Source organism: Plodia interpunctella, chromosome 25 (assembly GCF_027563975.2).
Source record: "Plodia interpunctella isolate USDA-ARS_2022_Savannah chromosome 25, ilPloInte3.2, whole genome shotgun sequence".
In the NCBI taxonomy this organism is placed as follows: domain Eukaryota; kingdom Metazoa; phylum Arthropoda; class Insecta; order Lepidoptera; family Pyralidae; genus Plodia; species Plodia interpunctella.
Genome location: NC_071318.1, coordinates 1171272 through 1190969, shown reverse-complemented (window position 1 = coordinate 1190969; position 19698 = coordinate 1171272). Strand labels below are relative to the sequence as shown.

General features: G+C 33.9%; 2 protein-coding genes and 1 non-coding gene across 5 annotated transcripts in view; 2 read left to right on the top strand and 1 right to left on the bottom strand.

The window, feature by feature from the left end:
• The first annotated feature begins 38 nt into the window (after positions 1-38).
• Positions 39-5755, top strand: LOC128680855 (juvenile hormone epoxide hydrolase-like). 3 transcript variants are annotated; one of them, XM_053764318.1, is made up of 8 exons: positions 39-192; positions 891-1079; positions 1918-2145; positions 2573-2734; positions 3072-3218; positions 3756-3945; positions 4556-4793; positions 5332-5755. In XM_053764318.1, exons 1-8 carry the CDS (start codon positions 184-186, stop codon positions 5555-5557), a joined length of 1389 nt encoding a protein of 462 aa, XP_053620293.1. In that variant the 5' UTR covers positions 39-183; the 3' UTR covers positions 5558-5755. The 3 variants fall into 3 exon arrangements, with proteins under 3 accessions (XP_053620293.1, XP_053620292.1, XP_053620291.1); XM_053764317.1 differs by having other exon boundaries at positions 39-219; XM_053764316.1 differs by having other exon boundaries at positions 184-322.
• A 5441-nt stretch (positions 5756-11196) lies between these two features.
• Positions 11197-19698, bottom strand: part of LOC128680916 (facilitated trehalose transporter Tret1-like) — a 38355-nt gene continuing 29853 nt past the window's right edge. Inside the window, exons 4-6 of the mRNA XM_053764404.2 lie at positions 18414-18582; positions 16913-17100; positions 11197-13912 (exon numbers count right to left, since the gene is read on the bottom strand). Of these exons, the coding sequence (XP_053620379.1) occupies positions 12848-13912; positions 16913-17100; positions 18414-18582 (1422 nt within the window). The 3' untranslated portion in view covers positions 11197-12847. The remainder of the gene's footprint in view (positions 13913-16912; positions 17101-18413; positions 18583-19698) is intronic.
• TRNAG-UCC (transfer RNA glycine (anticodon UCC)) lies at positions 17850-17921 on the top strand. Its single transcript has one exon. It is a non-coding gene; the product is annotated as a tRNA-Gly (tRNA).

Sequence of the window (19698 nt, the reverse complement as noted above, 5' to 3'; positions counted from 1 at the left end):
TACATAAGCGTATGCGGCATTATCAGTTGATAGGATGACATAAATCCAGTCGACGCGCGTTTTTAATCGCATATGCACGAATTTCATATGTGAATTTGTCTATCTTTCAGATTGTATTATAAACATTATGTGTGTCAAAGTGGTTTTTTAATAAAACTATAAGTGAAAGAACAAAAAAAAAATATGGGCAAGGTGATTTTTGCAGCAATGCTTGTTGATGTACTTTTTTTATGTGTTTTTGTTTTTCGTTTCCCTGTTTGTTTTTAATTTGGCATTCCTTTATAGTAATTGGCTGGAGTGTGCTGGATTGACTTTTGGAAGCGTCGGTGTCATTTTATGAATTTATAAGAATATAAATTTAGATATAATTATATCTAGAAAACAAAATAAACAGTATAAGATTAGTAATTTACTTCATTATTACCATAGATTTAATTTATCGGTCAACAAAATACAATTGTAATCAATGACACGTCCGGGTGTTATTGTAATCGCACTTTTAATCATGTCCACATTAGATTAAGTATTTACATTTCTATGTATATGAAAGAAAAAAATACAAAGTTTATCTTTCCCACTTTTGATCCATTTATGCTAGGTACGTGAACAAATAGATTATTTACTAGATGGGAGACAGAAGTAACAAACCCAGAAAATGTTGGTTTGATATCGTCAAGGATGATATGCGTGTCTATGGTCTGACAACTAGGGATGCCGACGACCGTGTGATGTGGAGGCGAATATATAGGAAAAAGGGCAACGGCTGTTGAGGAAGCAATAAAACGCTTAGATAAGAGAGAGAGTTGTATAGGGGGCAGTATACATATTGTCTGTGATTTATCAGTAAGTGGTTTTGTTTGTAAATGTTTATTTCAGTTTTTTTTTTTTAGTCATTGAAAAACATCGCCCTCTCGCTCACTCTGGTCCAAGCTTTGGTCGTGCTAGGATTAACATACTGGCTGTTCCTTCAGCCTTCTCCACCGATACCTACCCTGGACTATGATGAATGGTGGGGGCCTGAAACATCAAGGAAGGTGGATAGAGGTGTCACACCGTTTAATATTACTTTCAGTGATGATGTAAGTTTAAATAAATAAATATATAAGGACGAATCACACAGATTGAGCTAGCCCCAAAGTAAGTTTGAGACTTGTGTTATGGGATACTAACTCAACGATACTATATTTTATAACAAATACATATACAGATAAACATACGTGCATAAAGACCCGGGCCAATCAGAAAAATATCATTTTCCAACATGATCCGACCGGGGATCGAACCCGGGACCACCCGCTTCAGTGGCAAGAACTTTACCACTGCGCCACCGAGGTCGTCGTGTAATATTTATATATCTTCTCAGCCTTTCAAAAACAGGGATAGGTAGAAAATATTTTTATGTTCGACTGTATGAGTAAGTACCTATATTGTTTGTGTAGGTATGTTCATCGATTTCTCTGTAAATACTTAGTAGGTACTTTATTAAGGAGTGTGTCCTGGCTGGCCCCACACTCTAATGTCAAAATCACATTTAAAAAAATATATTTTATTACATAGCAAAAACTAAAAAAAATATTTACATTCGATAAAGACATTAGATAAAGGAATTAATTTAATCGTTTCTTTGCTAATTAGCAAATAAACGAGAGAAAAATCATTGCGGATAAATCCGTATTTGTATAATATTGATTATAACATATAGAATCTATTCCACTGATCGCTGATAAATTATCTGATAGTCCTATAATGTAGCGTTAAAAATTGTGTTTAATTAGCGTTGGATATAGATAATTGGCCAATCACTGCTGGCAAATTTATCTAGAAGTTGGTTTAATTGACAGATCAAAAATTTTATTACAATGTAAGCGAGGCGCAGAAAATATAACATAATTAAATATAGCTCTTTATTTCTTTCAGATGATAAATGATCTCAAATATAGACTGAAGAATCACGTACCATTCTCACCACCTCTCGACGGAGTTGGTTTCGAATATGGCTTCAATACTAACATTTTAGATGAGTGGGTGGACTACTGGGCACAGAAGTACCCCTTCAAACAAAAGGAGAGGTTCTTAAACAAGTTCCCGCAGTACAAAACTAATATTCAAGGGTTGGACATCCATTTTATCCGGGTTAAACCGCAGGTAACATTATGGGATGAAAATGTCGTTTTTGAGCATTAAATTCATATTTATTTTTTCATGGCTGGACGTCATTATACATACTTGTATGTATGTATTTAGAGATCATTTAATGATGCCTATCCCAAGTTAAAAAAAATAAAAAATATTATCAATTTTCGCGATTTTGTCAGCATTATTGACAGTTTGACATAATATAGATTATATAGCATTGATATGGGTCATTTTATTATGGGGGTATACTCCCATAATAGTCGTTTGGGGGTAGATTATTGAAAAATTAAATAGTCTATGTTTGAACGCAGATCTTTAACCACCTGCATACCGAATTTGATCAAAATCGGTCCAACGGTTTAGCCGTGAAAGCGGAACAGACAGACTTTTTCGTAAGGACATGGATTTTTATAAAAACTTTCTTTTTATTTTACAGGCAAAGAACAAAGAAATAATCCCCTTACTTCTTCTCCACGGTTGGCCTGGGTCCGTTAGGGAATTCTACGAGTCGATACCATTTTTGACAGCTGTCAGTGACAGTAGAGACTTTGTATTGGAAGTAATTGTTGCGAGCCTGCCTGGATACGGGTTCTCTGATGTGAGTTGTGACTAAGGGCCCGGCTTCATTGCTCCGTCGTCCTCCATTCCGTTAACGGACAACGTTGAACAACGGAGAATTTGTGTAGAGTGAACAACAGAGCACAACTTTAGTTTGAATGACAATGCATTATTATGATAAAAGCATGGTCTAATGGTTCACCCAGGAACGGCTCAAGACGCGGGAACTCCTCAACGGATTACTGCACGGACATGATTCTTTTGTCACACATGGAATGCAATAAAAAAATGCAACAATAAAAGCTTGTATCAGAATTGTCATTTTTTTTAAAACATATTTGAATGTAACTTTCTCTTTCTTCTTTAATATATTCCAGCCAGCTGTTAGACCAGGTCTTGGTCCAGCACAAATGGCGGTAGTTATGAGGAATCTAATGCACAGACTGGGACATGAGAAGTTCTATATACAAGGGGGAGATTGGGGCAGTCAGGTGTCACATTGTATGACGGTTTTATTCCCAACGGTAAGTTACTTGTTCGATTTATACTTTTTTATGAACTTTATCTTGTTCTGGTTATAACTTCTGTGCGTTAAGCTAACATTTAACTTTTTCACATGATGGGATAGGTGACCCATAATAATTATCTCAAGCTCATATAAGCTAGGTATATTCATGTTTAGTCTTGACTGATAGCTAACAACAGCATTCTTATAGGGTTGACATCATCTTCAAAGAGATTTCGAAGTTTTATTTAACGGACCCCAGCTTCAAGCGTTATACGTCATAGAATGCTAATGGCAATCAACGAGAGAGAGAGAGAGAGTTTCATAATTTATTTCATAATAACAAGCAGGCAAACGCCCGATGAGAAGCGGTTACCGCAGCCTATGGACGCTTTCAGGGGTGTCACGTCCTGTTGAAAAGAAACAATATATCTTTGTTTTGGAACGTAGGTATATACCTACATATTGTATTCTTATATTGAATGTTTTCATGCCTATTTTGATAAACTTTCTTCTTTAATAGGGTCTATTATTCAAATTCATAGATCAATTTCAGGAAATCCTCGGGTCCCACATAAACTTTGGCATCGTATCAACTCTGAAAGCAATGGTAGCCCAATACCTTATATCGTTCTACCCGACTTTGTTCATGGACAAAAATTTGGTTGACAGACTCGAATATAATAAGGGTATTTTCCGAGAACTCGGGTATTTTCATCTGCAGAGCACTAAACCTGACACTTTGGGTTAGTAATTATCAAACCATCCTAACTAAGTAATATTATAAATGCGAAAGTAAGTTTGTGTGTTACCTCATTACGCTCTATCTACTTAACCAATCTTCTTGAAATTTTGCATACATGTAGTTTGAAGTACAGAGAAGGACATAGGGTACCTTTCATTCTGTAAAATTAACCGTGGGAAATCACGCAGGGGAGCAGCCGCGGGCAAAAGTTAGTTTCATATAAAATTGTCAAAACTCTTATTAACTCTTCTTCGCTTGAGCAAATCGAGAAATTATTTCAAAAATGTTGTGCCTGTTATGTTAATTTTTTTAACGGGTCGATTTGGCTATGGCCAGTGAATTTGGATACAGAGAATCTCCCTTGTATTTTTTAATTTATTTCTATTTATATGTATTGTCAACTAGCTGCCCGTACCGGCTTCGCTCGGGTAAAAACATAATAAATTATACCCCCAAACCTTCCCCAGGAATCACTCTATCTATTGGTGAAAACCGCATGAAAATCCGTGCAGTACTTTTTGAGTTTATCTCGAAATAACAGACAGACGCGATAGAGGACTTTGTTTTATAATATGTAAGGATAATGATAAAAAATTGAAATCAATTTTCAGGAGTGAGTCTAAATGACTCTCCTGTGGCACTCCTTGCTTACATCTTAGAGAAATCAGCAGCTGCGACTGACTTCGACAATATAAAGTTTGAAGACGGTGGAACGAGATCGTGGAGATTCACGAAGGACCAGATTCTGGATAACCTGATGATATATTGGGCTAGCAATTCTATTACTACCTCAATGAGGATATACGCTGAGTCTTGTAGTAAAGCGCATAATAAATTAGGGATGCAACGGTAAGTGTCGAGTGCGAACTATCGTGAAACCATAATGAATACATCTTTCTCAGGAATCACCCTGTCTATTGGTGAAAACAGTACAAAAATTCTTAGTTTATGAGTTTATCGCGTTCATACATACAGATAGACGATGTCCCGTCTATCTGCTTATGATAAGTATGACCTTATAGTGCGTTAACCCCCGACACAAAAATAGGGGTGTTATGCGTTTGACCGCTAAGTGTGTTTGTTTGTATACGTGGCACCGTAGCTCATCAACTGATGAAAATTTGTTTTATTTGATAGCTAAATCTTCGATGTGTTTGATCAAAATCTTTTCAGCCGTTCAAAAGTTGCAGCGAAATGAAACATTGAAAGTCGGAGTTATTTTTTTAAATTTGTCTAACAAATAAACTTGTTAACTCTCTAATGACAAATGCTTGTGGCATAAATGACATTTTGGTAAAAAAAAAAACATGTTTTCTCGAAGTCTCGTACTTACTTTGGGGCTAGCTCAATCTGTGTGATTTGTCCTAATATATTCATTTATTTTCAGTATAAAATCTATAGTACCAACATGGTTAGTGCAAGCTAAGAATGAAATCTACTTTCAACCGCCGCTAATTTTGAATATGAAATACAAAAATTTGGTTAACATAACAATTTTGAACGAAGGAGGTCACTTTCTTGCTTGGGAGATGCCCTTAACATTTTCAGAGGACGTTTTGATGGCTGTTGATGTGTTTAGAAAATTGAAATCGAGTGTTGAAGACGAGTTGTAATTATTTTGTTTTGCTAATCATTCCTTTGGTTTGTAAAAATATGTGTTTTATCTGTGCAGAATGCTAGTTTTAGTCGTGTGATTTGCCAGTACGGCATACAGAAATTAAAATTGTTTTCTTTCACGTCATAATTAATAGTATTTTAAGTATTGTTATTTTTATACTTTTGTTAATAAAGGAACATTTTTTTATAATGAATTTAAATTTCACCAAACTACCCAAAAATAATTTTTTGAGTTGATTAAACCATGTTCAACATAATAAACAAATATTACATACAGATATTATTTCATAATCATGTAATTATTAATATAAAACACAGATATGCCGTTTTTATTTTATAAATTACATATTTAGAATATACAAGCTAAAAAAAATTATTTTGAATGCAACAATAAAAACAATTTTATCGCGTTTCATAGCTATTGGCATTATGTAGAAAACATGAAATGAGTTTTGTTCTTCTAAGTTTTACTTTAAAATAATTAAATATTTAACGCACGTTTTCTATTATCGTTACCAAACTCGTTAATCCCTCTGAGCGGTGATTAAAAAGTTAAAAGCATAAAATCCTGTCCATAATTTAGGGATTTATCCCTGAAAAGATGAAAAAAATGTGATAAAATCATCCTGTTTTTTCTCTCAAAAAATTAAATATTGGCAGACGTAATTCTAATTTAAGCGGTGGTGGTGTAATGGTTAAGACGCCCGCCTTTGGATTGAAAGGTCCCAGGTTCTAATCCTACTCGTGTCACACGAGTTTGTATACCAATCTGACTCATGTATAGTAGTTTTGTTCGACCACCACTTGCTTCCGGTGAAGGAAAACATCGTGAGGAAACCTGCACACTGCTTGATTCTTATTAACTTGTGTGTAAAATGGAGAAGGCAATGGCAAACATTAATAATGCCAAGAAAGTTTTTGTGTGTGTTTCATTCCACGTATGAAGAAGAATTCTAATCTAATTAGGACGAGGTTCTTTCAACTTTGTTTATATTTTGTTTAATAAACACCCAATGGAATTGAATGAATGCACATTTATTTAGTAACCAAGTTACAATATATTCTGGCAAGAAGCGTAATTACAATAAGCACTTAATACAGCTTTCGAATAAGAGTTCTCTCGAATCTGGAAGTCAATGATTTTTTGAGTAATAACTATCAAAAAATTATCTACAGTAACTTAACCTATGCAATTTCAAATGAATATTGACAGAATGAACAAAAATTATTTTAATATCTACATAAACATATTTTAAAACTAGCATTTAACTTAAGATGATAATTCTATGTCATAGTAGTAGAACTAACATAAAGACAGTAATTTTAAGAAGCCAGTTCACAATATTTATTTAATTAAGAAAAAATATAATACAAAAAAAATTATCCCCTACTTCGTCAAAATATATTAACAATTAATTACGTTGAAGTATAAAAAGGGTTTTTTTGGCAACCAGTTACCAAACTCCGATGGCTATTAAATTTTATTCACAGCCCTTATTTTTTATTATTTTTTTTCATTATTGAAGTGAAAACATCTTTAGCGACGTTGTGCACTTTTTGCGATGGGTAAAAAATGTTTAACTCGCGTCAGGACACGTGACCCTGATCGAAAATTCGTAAGACGTCAAAAGTGGACAACGTTAATATTCAAGTTTTCATTTGAGCCGGCACTCACGGAGTGCAACACGTTTATCTGTGCAAATATGTCACCGAACGGATACATTTGTGACCCCAATCAAATTAATATTAAACCGACACGTGGCTATAGACCTGACTGATTCTATTATGGGGGTGATGGGGGGAGAGTGACGCGTGCGAGGTGCTGATAAGAGAGGGGCGGAGTCTGAGGGGTGTGAGAGGGTACTGTGGCAAATTGGGGTAGTACCTATAGTTAAATTTTATGTTACGCTAGCTTTTTTTTCGCGGCTTCGCCCGCGTGAATCCCAATGGGACTAGTTTTTTTTTTCGGGATGAAAATATTATAAATGCGAAAGTAAGTTTGTTTATTACCACTTCACGCTCTATCTACTCAACCAATCTACTTGAAATTTTTCATAAGTACATGTAGTTTGAAGTATGGAGAAGGACATAGGGTACCTTACATCTCGGAAAAATAACGCGGGCGAAGCCGCGGGCAAAAGTTAGTACGATGTATACGAATGCTACGTTTATTGGTGGAAATTAGGTTAATTAGAGACATGTGACATCCCTTCGCCTATCAATCAATCAATGATGGTCTATGGCTAGAATAGTTTATAGACTTTCCCTTGATTGACTTTTACAATCTGTGCGGGAGAACTTACAATAAAAATTAACGTACTTACGTCACGTGCCATCATTTGTCCAAATGCTTTACCTTGACACATGGGAATAAATAAAATCCCGGCTATACTATGAATATAGATTGCTGGTTTTTTCTAGCAGTAGATAAATGCTTTCATACGATCTCCGCAATGTACGTTCATTAGTGTCGGCGTCCGCCTGAGTTTGCCGGTAGTGTGTGCCGGTATAAGTCGAAGTTTTGGGGGGGGATAATATAATGCCGGCTCTACACTGTCGTCGAACAGTTTGCCAAACTTTGGCGGATTCGGTATACATTGCTGGGTTTTCGTTACGGTAAATAACAAAACACTCATTACGCTATCTTCACGTTGACGTCATTCGCGTCGGCGGCATGTGTCGGGCGAGAGTGTGGAGCCGCCATAACCTTTATTATATAAAGGTAGAAAATGTGCATTATTCGTATTTCATCAATTATTCTATAATATTGTTTGATATAATACAATACTGCGTTGAAAGGCACAAACTCTGGGATCTAGACAGCGAGTTCAAAAGGAATTTTGTTAAGAGTGCTGCCATCTATAGATTAACAGATGAAACTTCTTGTGAGTGCTTCGATAAAGCAGAGTACAGTTACAGTGTACACAGTTGCTCAGTTGGTAGTTCATTGGAATTCCGATAGATTGTAATAATCATTAATTTTATGTCTAGTTTGTATGAAATTTTGATGCGAGGTCCCGCCCTCTACACTGTCGTCGAACGGTTTGCCAGACGTTGGCGGATTCGATATACATTGCTGGTTTTTTATTGCGGTAAAAAAAAGCTCTCATACTAACTAAGCAATTTTCATGCATTCTCGACGAGCTGAGATTAGAGTACTCATATTAATATTATTCATTCGCCATAATGTGTTATAATGATCTTAAAGTACTTGCAAGCTCTCCTTGTATAGTAAATTCATTTTAGTTTTAGGAAGTGGGGAAAAAAAACAGATTTAACAAATCAATCTAATTTATTTAGGCATTTCCAGCAATTTCATATGCTTAAAACATCTAAGGGGAAATTATTACTAATAAACAGTAGACATAATTGAAGCTATTTTTATTATAGAGGAAACAGGTTGAAAATATAAATATTTAAGTATGTCCCTATTTCATAATATAACTATTTGTTCAAAATTATACGTTTCATTTTCAAGAAAATCCAAACATAATTATTACTTATCTATAAATAAATTTTTGTCTTGATACTATTCAATAAGTAGAAAAAATATTGTCATATTCGTTTCAAATTTGAAATATTGTTTTTTTTTTCTCTATATTTAGAGCAATGCCCCGTTGTTACGTTGCACTCCGTTGTTCTCCGTCCCGTTGACGTCCGTCGACGGACGGTGTTTCGACGCACGTCATTGCTATAATCTATAGAAAACAAGAGTAGCAACGTGGCAAAGGGCTTTCAGTAATGTTTCGAATGTATTAATTTAAAATTAACTTCTGAACTAGACATATTAATTTAATTTGATAGATTGATATATTTAATTTTGTTATAATTTTGTACACTCTAAAGTCTTGTTAAGGAAATTCTAAGCTAGTTAAAGCCTCCTATCTTAACCACTACACTTAATGATTAAGATTATTCAAATTAAATATTTATGGAAACGTTTTATAATTATAGAAAACGAAAACTGATAGTAGATAAAGTTAAATATATTTTTTCTAGTCGTCGATGCTCTATTTTGACAAATGTATAATTATAAAATAATATTCTAAATCCTAAAAATCTAGGTCAGGCACACATTTCTACCACGTCACGTAAGCTAAAACGCTAAGCCGTAAGAACTAGTTTTTATTCACACATTGTTTATATATTTCAAAATAAAAGTGTTGGCCAAAGCGAAATTTTTGCCACAAGAAATCTATATACTGATGTTGGTATAGATTTCACATTTATAACATACAAATATTTCTAGCACACGCTGATGACGAAAACTTATTATTTTTTTTTATTAAAAAAAAAACAAAAAATGTAAAATATTATCTGTGTATCACTGTATTATACCTACTTAGTTATAATACTTATATTAGCTTGTGAATGAATCATAATATAATTGAAAACTAAATTTTAAGTCTGGAATGATGAACAAAATCTACAAAAAAACTATTATTATTTTTTAACAAGAGATATATGAGCATAGCTACTAAACATTGTATGTACCTACTCTCATTTCATCAATTGGTTAAGTACCTACTATTTTTTTTAATCATTATAAATATATTTAAATAAAAAAACTAATAACACTTATGAAATGGGGAAATTTGTGAAAATGATCACTATTTTCATTAGTTAATTTTTTAACATATTAATTTTGATTTTATTGTTGGTTTTATTTTAACCTAATTCAGTACATTAATAATGGTAGATAAACGATATACTTAGACTGAAGATTAACTTTGATGTAATAAAAATATTAAATTCAAAATGACCAGATATCGCTTAAGCCATTTTTGTACATTACTATTTTTTAAAATTAAATACAAGCAAGCAAATAGGTATTTATCGACAAAGCCACTATTTTTTTTTAAACATTTTATTACACACTTTATCATTATAAAAATCTAGAAAATGTATAAATTCACAACCTATTATTTGTCTATTAATTTATATATAATAATTTAATTGATTTTGTTATGACAAATCATATAATCTTTCCTATATAAATTTCTACGCAACAAAATTATTTCTAATGAATTGTTTCTATTTTTATGTCGCAGGGGTTTGGGCCTTCTAAATATTAACATGCTATTAAGTAAATTCAAATTAAAATTAGATATAATACCGTTTTAAATTTAAACCTATATATGGTCGTTTTTTATAAATTGATGTATAAATTTATCAACCGCTGTAGAAATTATATGTATTTTTTAATTGTAAAAAAAGTGTTATGACCTGCAAACAAATGTCAATAAATATATTTCAAAATTGTGCTAATACTGCATATGGTATCTGTATATAACTTGAACTATTTATATGCATATCATGTAGCCCCAAAAAATGGTTTTAATTTTATCTTTATTGTTCATATTTATATTCTTATCACACACAAATGTTAAATACAATTTTAACGGAAATCATAAACACATACTTGAAACTTTACTTTAAAAACGAAATTGTACTCGTTCACCAAAAATATTAATATATCTTAATAAACTAAATCCGTTACAATAAAATTTTAACACATAAAATATTTCATATATAACATTTCAAACAACGTCAAACATTTATATCTATATTCTAACGTTTTGTCAAATAATCAATACTAAGTATGAATTAACTTATCAACTTATCAATTATAACTTATCATAAGGTTATTGAAAATTATATCATGTATCAACTATTATGTAAATTGAAATAAATTAGCTCAATGACATCATTCAGTAAATATAATTATGTCTATCAATCCATTTATTTTACAGGCGAAAGATTCTTAGAATAGAAGAAATATTTGCCTAATCTATACATTATATTTATAATAGGTATATTATTGTCTTATTTTATTGTCATATGTACGAAAGCTCGATAAAGTATCATATAACTGCTATTCGGGAAGGAATTATTGGTGAAAACGCAAATTTATCATTACAAAAATGATATTCAGACATGTTTTATTATCACATCGATAAAAAATTACATTTATTAGTTAATATTTCTTCAGAATCGGGGAAAAAAACGTGTCAATTAATTACAGAATGTTAAAGAAGACCGAAAATATTTTTTTTACAGATTTTGACAAAAAGATTTCGTCAATTATCAGAAATGTGTTTTGTCAATTTCCTTTTTCTTTGTTAAAGTTTTCAGATGCCGATTTTTTAATGATATATTTGCGTTTTAACACAATGTTTATTATCTAATATTAGGAAATCTAAGAAAAAGAGGTAAATGATGGACCACGGCTCTCTTAAATAATATAGTTTTACCACAAAATGTCTTTCTTTTTTATAGATTTATCATAATACTGGGACACAAATGAAACTGAACATATTGTAAGACATATAAACAAATTATGTAATTGTATTTAAAACTCTATTGTATGTTTACAAAAAAAAATATTTTGTGGTAATACCTTAGGTAGTATGTAAGAAAAATTCTTGGAATGATATACTTAGATGATATTTATATAGTAGGAAATACTCCATGAGAATATTTGGTTGAAAGAAATCTGCATTTTTGAAAGGTAGAATTTTATACAATTCCAAGAAATAAAATATAAATGAAGATATGGTTGTCGATATGCAAGTATAAATACAATTATAATCTAGTTTGAGGAACACCATGAATTTTATTTAGAGTTATTTTACTCATGAGAATAAAAAAAATCACAATAGGCGATGAGCAATAAAAAGAAGATATTGATAATTTTACTACAAATGCATTTTTTTTCCATTAAGTTTTAATTAAAGAACTTCTTGAATCTAATAATATAATGGATAACTATCAAGCAGTACGTGCCTTTCTTGCTTTCATAGCAAAATTACTCTAAATATTTTCCCCCATGGTGTTGTTATTATTTAAAAAATTTAATAAGCACAGCCAAAATCTTGCGGTGGACTCGATTTAATTTTGTTCCTACGTGCATGTCTCATTATAATTCCAACACCTATAGGATATCAAACGATTATTCTATCAAATACATCTTCTACACGTAAGACTCTCGTACCAGTCACGACTAACCTTAATATGTCAGAAAATCCTCCAACATACGAATCATAGGAATTACAAAAGCACATGAATTTACATACTTTTAGTTTTAACAACAGATATTTTCCGCTTTCATATGGATATTGACAGGTAAATATATTCCTATTTCAGTTGAAAATTGATGGACTACAATTTATAATCGAATCCAATTATGTATTCTATAATTAATATTCATTGCTGAAGCCTTAAAGCCTTAAAGTTTAGGGTATATAATTTATGTTGGAAGATTTTGGGCTTGTGAAACCAACTGTTTACCTCTTTGGTGACAAATTCTGCACGTAATTCGGATCCATCTCATCTAAATCCTTCCCTTTAGTCTCCGGCACACAACAAACTACAAAACACAGTCCTCCGACACTTATAGACGCGTATAACCAAAATGCCCCATGGAGACCTAATGTCTGCTGAAAATCCACAAATGTCTTGACGCCAACAAACGCGCAAAGGTAACTGAAAGCAGTAGCCATTGCACTTCCAAATGCCCTATACTCTAATGGAAATAATTCCCCAATCAAAAGCCAAGATATTGGACTCATGCCGAGAGAGAAAGCAATAGTAAACACTAGGACACAAAGTAATGGAATCCAGTCGTTTTGACCCAAAGTTTGGTGGAACATCACATTCTGAATCCTTTGGTTGCGATGGACTTCCTCGTAATACGCGTAGCTACCAAAACCAGCTAAAGCCATTGACATCAACACAGAACTGACTATCAATAAAGGTAGTCGTCCAACGGTATCTATTAACAATCCCGATAGACACGAAGCCAGTAATTGGACGAAAGAGACAGCTATAGCTGCTCCATGTGGATTCATACCACCGAAAGTCTTTCTGAATATCGGAACAGCATAGAATGAGAACGCGTGCGCACCAGAAAATCTTTGAAACATCATCAACCCGCAAGTCACAAGAATAGGACCAAGCAAACGATTCATAGTTCTGACATCTAAAGAATTAATGAATTGACTGCCAGACATCTGGCTTTGACGTTGGCTAAAGTTTTTACTGGCCAAAACATTATTTCTTATTGTGGCCAATTCTTGGGCGACATCGGAATCTGGCCCACGTAACCAGAGGAGACTTTTATAGGCCTCTTCGTCTTTTCCGATTAGAACGAGGTAGCTTGGTGTTTCTGGTATGTAAAGCACCGTGCAGAAGAGAAGTAAAGGCGCAGCGGATATGCATAACGCTAATTGCTGCCAGTCGAGGTAAGCGCCGATGGTGAAACTGAACAGAACTCCAAGATGACCGACGATTTTGAGGACGGCGCTGAGGCAACCCCGAATGTCAGGCACGGATATTTCACTGATGTAGACCTGAAAATGAATATTAAAATATGATAATTTAGGTATTATGGCAAAATATCTGTAATAAACATTTTTTTAAACAAAACTAATGAAGACGTAATTAGGACATACTATTTTAATTTTTTCCCGGAAAATTATTCCATTTATTTGTATAGATTGTTTTTTTTACTGCAAGTCACAAGTTAAAAAAAAATGTACAGGAATTGGTCTGCGGCTCTGAGTAGGTACTGTGTAATTTATTTATTATAAATGAAATCTAAAATAAAAGTAAATACACAACAAAAGAAATTTATAATAATATTTATAATAATTAAGTATATTTTGTAATACTAATACGTCATACTAAGAGAAAATACCATAAGACGGGATTATTCTACGAAGTCGGGTCAACCAAACTTTACATTTGATTAAAAGAATTTTGCTGAAAATTCTCCGTATAACTTAAAACTTACGGAACTATTATTTTGTCAGGACTGGAAATTTAGTTTTCAAGTTACTTAAATGGAATGGACCACAGTTTTAGAGACTAAACTTCAGACTTTCAAGTAACTTTACTTTAAAATTGTGTGAAAGTAATGACTTTCAAAAGATGATGATGAATGCCTCGTCTTTAAAGTTTAATATGCGTGTGGTCTGAGGGCCCACTTCTTGAAATTCTTTGAAATTATGCTTGGGATTTAGTGAACATTTCACAAGAATTGTGAAAGTTGTAATTAGATTTTGTGAAAGTCAAAATAAGCGAGTTAAAATTACGCGACATTAAATGACCAGCGTCATGTGGCTTCACTACAATCATTCACACATGGATCATCAGGTTTGAGGCCATTGAGGGACGAAAACCCCTGATAGCTGATATACAACAACATCCGAACCTTATGACGATTGTCATAAGGTTCACATTGGCAGGCGGCATTTACATCAATCACGCAGAAAATTCAAAAATTAAAAATTTATCACTATGAATACTCCCGGTTTTTAGACGTTACAGCCAAAAAATGTAATGGGTACATGTTCAGATGAGAGAATACAAGGATTAAATAGATTCTGCTTACAGCAGAAAAGTAAGGTAGCTACATCAAATTTAACGTTTAACTTTTACTGCTCGTTTCTAAAACAAGGCCATGGAAACCCTTAATCTTCCTCAAGCTTTATCCGTCGTTAAACTAATTTGAATTAATTGCTGGCAAATTGCACCTTCCGATGTTATATTGTCCGGAATTTAGTGTACACAATGTAATTTAATCGAAGCTGAAGGACGTGATGGTTTTATGCCGCCAAGGATTATATGCGTGCCAATAGTCTAACAACTATGGATGCCAAAGACCTTGCGAAGTAGAAAAGTCAGGAAACCGGATCCTGAGCTCCGACGGTCTATTGCTGTGGTAGGAACAACTGTCAGATGAGAGAGAGAGAGAGAAGTAAATATAGTCGATCTAAAACTGAGGCCAGTGGTGTTCGCCAAAGGACGAAATGATAAAAACTGAAGTTCTCATAAATCCCAATTACCCAATTTTTCATTCGACGATGATTACGACGATTTCCTTCACTGAAAATAGAGAAAATAATAGGCAAAATAGAGAAGCAGCTATAAATAATAAAATTGATTAAATAACACTATTTTTGAAGAGTGACCGACCATGAAATGTTTGATTTACACTTGTGGTTAATAAAAAACGGGACGTAATACTTAATAAATAGGACGACACGCGTTGCAGGGAGCGGGAGTGGGAGACGTAGCGGGAATTGGAACGGAGACACGTAGGTAGTGGAAAATGGGTGGGAAGCATGTAGTGGGAAACGGGGCGGGACATATTGCGAAAACGTGATGGGACAATATGTAGGAAATGGTACGGGATACCTACATTACAGGAAGCGGGATTGTACCAGTTGCGAGACGGGACACGTAGCGGGGAAACGGGAATTTGAACTAAAGATGAGATAAACTAATATGAATCATATATATTTACCAGTCTTACAGAATACCCGATAAAAGAATGACTGAGATTTTAGGTACTTCATTACTTCTAAGAAATGAAAATCACGCGGGCGAAGCCGCGGGCAAAGCTAGTAAATAATAAAATTGTTTAAATAACACTAACACAATACCTTTTCCCATCAAAATTTGTAACAAGTGAATTTATAAACGTGTCATATTTTGTTGTGCTCTGGCAGGAGATGACGGGACAGATCGCATCAGACAAAATCAGCCAAATGTGAATATCTACAAACTATTACATACCCATAAGTGTAACAAAATGTAAACCCACATATATAAACATTACTGTCTTTATAACTCGACCAATGTATGTTTCGCTTAACAGCATTTAATTATTCCTACTTTATACCGTAATTTGTAACTTCGAACGGGAACTTTATTTTAATTTTATAATAATAAATAATAATTTTCATCGTTAACAAGTTTTCCCGTAACGGAACTTTGCCGGTATTTTCGGGGTGCCCAAACTTTTGCCAAGTTTTGGACTTTATCAATTATATGTATAGGGTGTTCCCCTTCTTCGGATTACGTGGATAAGTTTGATTATTTTACAAAAGAAAGTTTGGGAATGTTTTGTAACAGCTACTTATTTAATTTATATTTTAATAATTTCTTGAATTTTGTGACCTTGAAATAAATGTTTCCCCTGACATTTATTGCAAGAAAGTTATAGACAATACTATAGAATAAAGCAAGTGAATGAGCAAAACCAAGGTCTCTATAGCATAACTGTCCGTACTGCTATACTGGAGATGCTGGATCGATAGCGATTTCGGAGTTACTCCAATACTAAAAGTTGTTCAGAATCATGGACTGAGCATGCAGACAAAATATTGCCAATGTATAAAACGTCACCCTGTATGTAATACATTTATATCCGTTTTAAATTTTACTAATGTAGTTGTTTAAATCACTTACTAATATAATATGGACCTGTATTTGTATTTGTGCACAGTCTGAAATAAATAAATTCATTTCATATCCATACAAGCTAAAATCTACAAGTTGGTTACCTGTGACAACATCGTCAATATAGAACAGCAGAACCCTCCAAGGAAGGCTGTTATACACATCATCCTCACAGACGTAGCCAGGACGGTTAGCAACCATGACAGACTGCAGGGGGCGGCAGCCAGCGACAGCACGCGGCGACGCCCGTGTCGCATTGCTGCGCCGCCGGCCATGCCGCCGAAGAGAGCTCCTTAAAATTCAGAAAATATATGTTGAAATACTTACACGAAAATAATGAGTAATCACTATTTCTTTAGATGAACGCCTATCGGCCTCTCGCCTAAACAAAAAGAGAAAACGAACTATAGTCTATTCAACATGGACTGTTACAAAAGGTAAACAAAAGTAAATGAGAAATAAACAAGGCAAAAAAATTAACCAATCTAAGAAACAACTCCTACAAACACATATATACACATTGCACACTCATACAATTACAACAAATTGAGTAAATTTATGTAAATAACGTAAAGCGGAAGCGGTGGTGGTGTAATGGTTAAGACGCCCCCCTGAGGATCGAAAGGTCCCAGGTTCGAATCCTACTCGTGCCACGTGAGTTTGTATACCAATCTGACTCATATATAGTAGTTTTCATCGACCACCACTTGCTTCCGGTGAAGGAAAACATCGTGAGGAAACCTGCACACTGCTTGATTATTAACTCGCGTGTGAAATGGAGAAGGTAATGGCAAACCACTCCATTTCTAATGCCAAGAAAATTGTTGTGTATGTTTCATTCCACGTAATGACTACGACCCTCAGCCATGAGGAATACGATTATGAAGAAGACAGTAAATTAAGACATAAATATCTCACTTATTGTTTTACCCTCTACTGTTTGTCTTGGTACATAATAATTGTTAAACAAAATCTTTACACCTGTGTAAACTGTGAAACAAATAGTTACTACAACTGGCAATATTTGTTGAATGAAACATAGCGTTGGTGGTGTAATGGTGAGCATAGTTGCCTTCCAAGCAGTTGATCCGGGTTCGATTCCCGGCCAACGCACATTTTTTTATGGAAAGCAATTATAATTAGCTCAGCCATGGGAATTACGGAGCAAAAATTTATATTTGGTCACCATCTACTAAGCTAACCTACCTATATAAAAATCACTTGAGAAAATTTAAATTTTTGTTATGGCGAATTTCAAATTAAACTAAAGACTTGCTAGCTTATCCAAATAAAATATAATATTTCCATACGATTTCCTGGCCTGGTTTAATACACGATATGGGAAAAAGATATTACTTGAGGTTAATAATCTGTGATGTATTTTTAATACGCATTTTTTTTCTTGTATGAACCAAAAGAAACAGTTTTCCCTGACCTGACAAATATATAAAGTTAAACTAACTTACTAAACAATTATGAATGCGAAAGTTTTGAGAAAGGCTGTAATATATCATATTTGATTATATCCTAAGCAATCACTTAATGACTAAAAGAAACTAAAGAGAAATAAGCATAGAGCGAAAAAGAAAAAACACACAACCATACCTAGGAAAGATAGTGATGCCAGCCACGAGGCCTGTTGGTCGGTCAGCTGGAAGTCACGCCTAGTAGCGTTAGCTCCCGGACCTTGTAGAGAGGCTATAGCCGGAGAGCTGTAGCCTTTGCCGAGGCCTGCTGAGAACGGAGCCAGTGAGACGGCCAGGGCGGCGAGCACCTGAAATATATCATTATATAAAGGAGGATTCAAATTCAAATTCAAATCATTTATTCAGAAATTAGACCTTTACAGGCACTATTTCTCGTCAATCTTTATATTTATAGTTATTTCTCACAAACTACTGGCATATAGAATTATGTATAGATTCGTATAGCATTATAAAAAAAAACATAAAAAATATATTTATTTATTTCATATATTATATCTTACACTATCATTACAGGTGCTCTCAATGCAATAATAGTTAAGATCTAAAATTATACATGGTTTCTACCATAGCACAATATATACAATGTAGCTCTTGTGAACTCTGTCAAATACGGACAACCAAATAATTCGATTTGAATTTGCAACTTCATTTAGGAGCGCTCTAGTCAGAGGTGAATATTTGAGCATATTCGTTTGCCCTTGTGGTATTGCGAACAGAGGAGGTGGTCGCCGTCGCCATATGTAACGGTTCGGTACGCAAAAGGCCATCCATTGTAACACCCCACTGCTGCAGAGTCGTCCCCTCATTAGTTTAAATATAATATATCTGATTTGATATGTACGCTGAAAAATAGCTTTTATTTTCTTATAGCTGCCCGTCCCGGCTTTGCTCGGGTAAAAACGTAGTAAATTATATACTCAAACCTTCCTCAGGAATCCTATCTATTGGTGAAAACCGATTATTCGTTCAGTAGTTTTTGAATTTATTGCGAACAGACAGACAAACGAGGTAGAGGACTTTCTTTTGTAATATGTAAGGATATCAGGAAAGAGAAGAAAAAAATATCTTATAAAAATTTAAACACAGAAAATAATTTTTCATTTTCAGGAACACGGTCAAAACTTCGAATATCACGTCAATTTATGATATTCGTGGTTCGTCATTCAAAGGGCTACCCTTCAGAGCCCTGGGCTCATTAGCCAGCTTAACGAACCCTAAGCCCGATTTACTTCAGTTGGGCAACGGTCCTCCTGTTTGAAAATGACCATTTTCAGCCCAACGGTTGAACTCACAACTGGGCTGGAAAATGATTTAGGTCTTGCTTTGGTCAGATTTGTTGTTTACACAACTTTTCCTGTTTGCCATTAATTGACGTCGTGCACAGTGGTGTTATTTGCATGAAT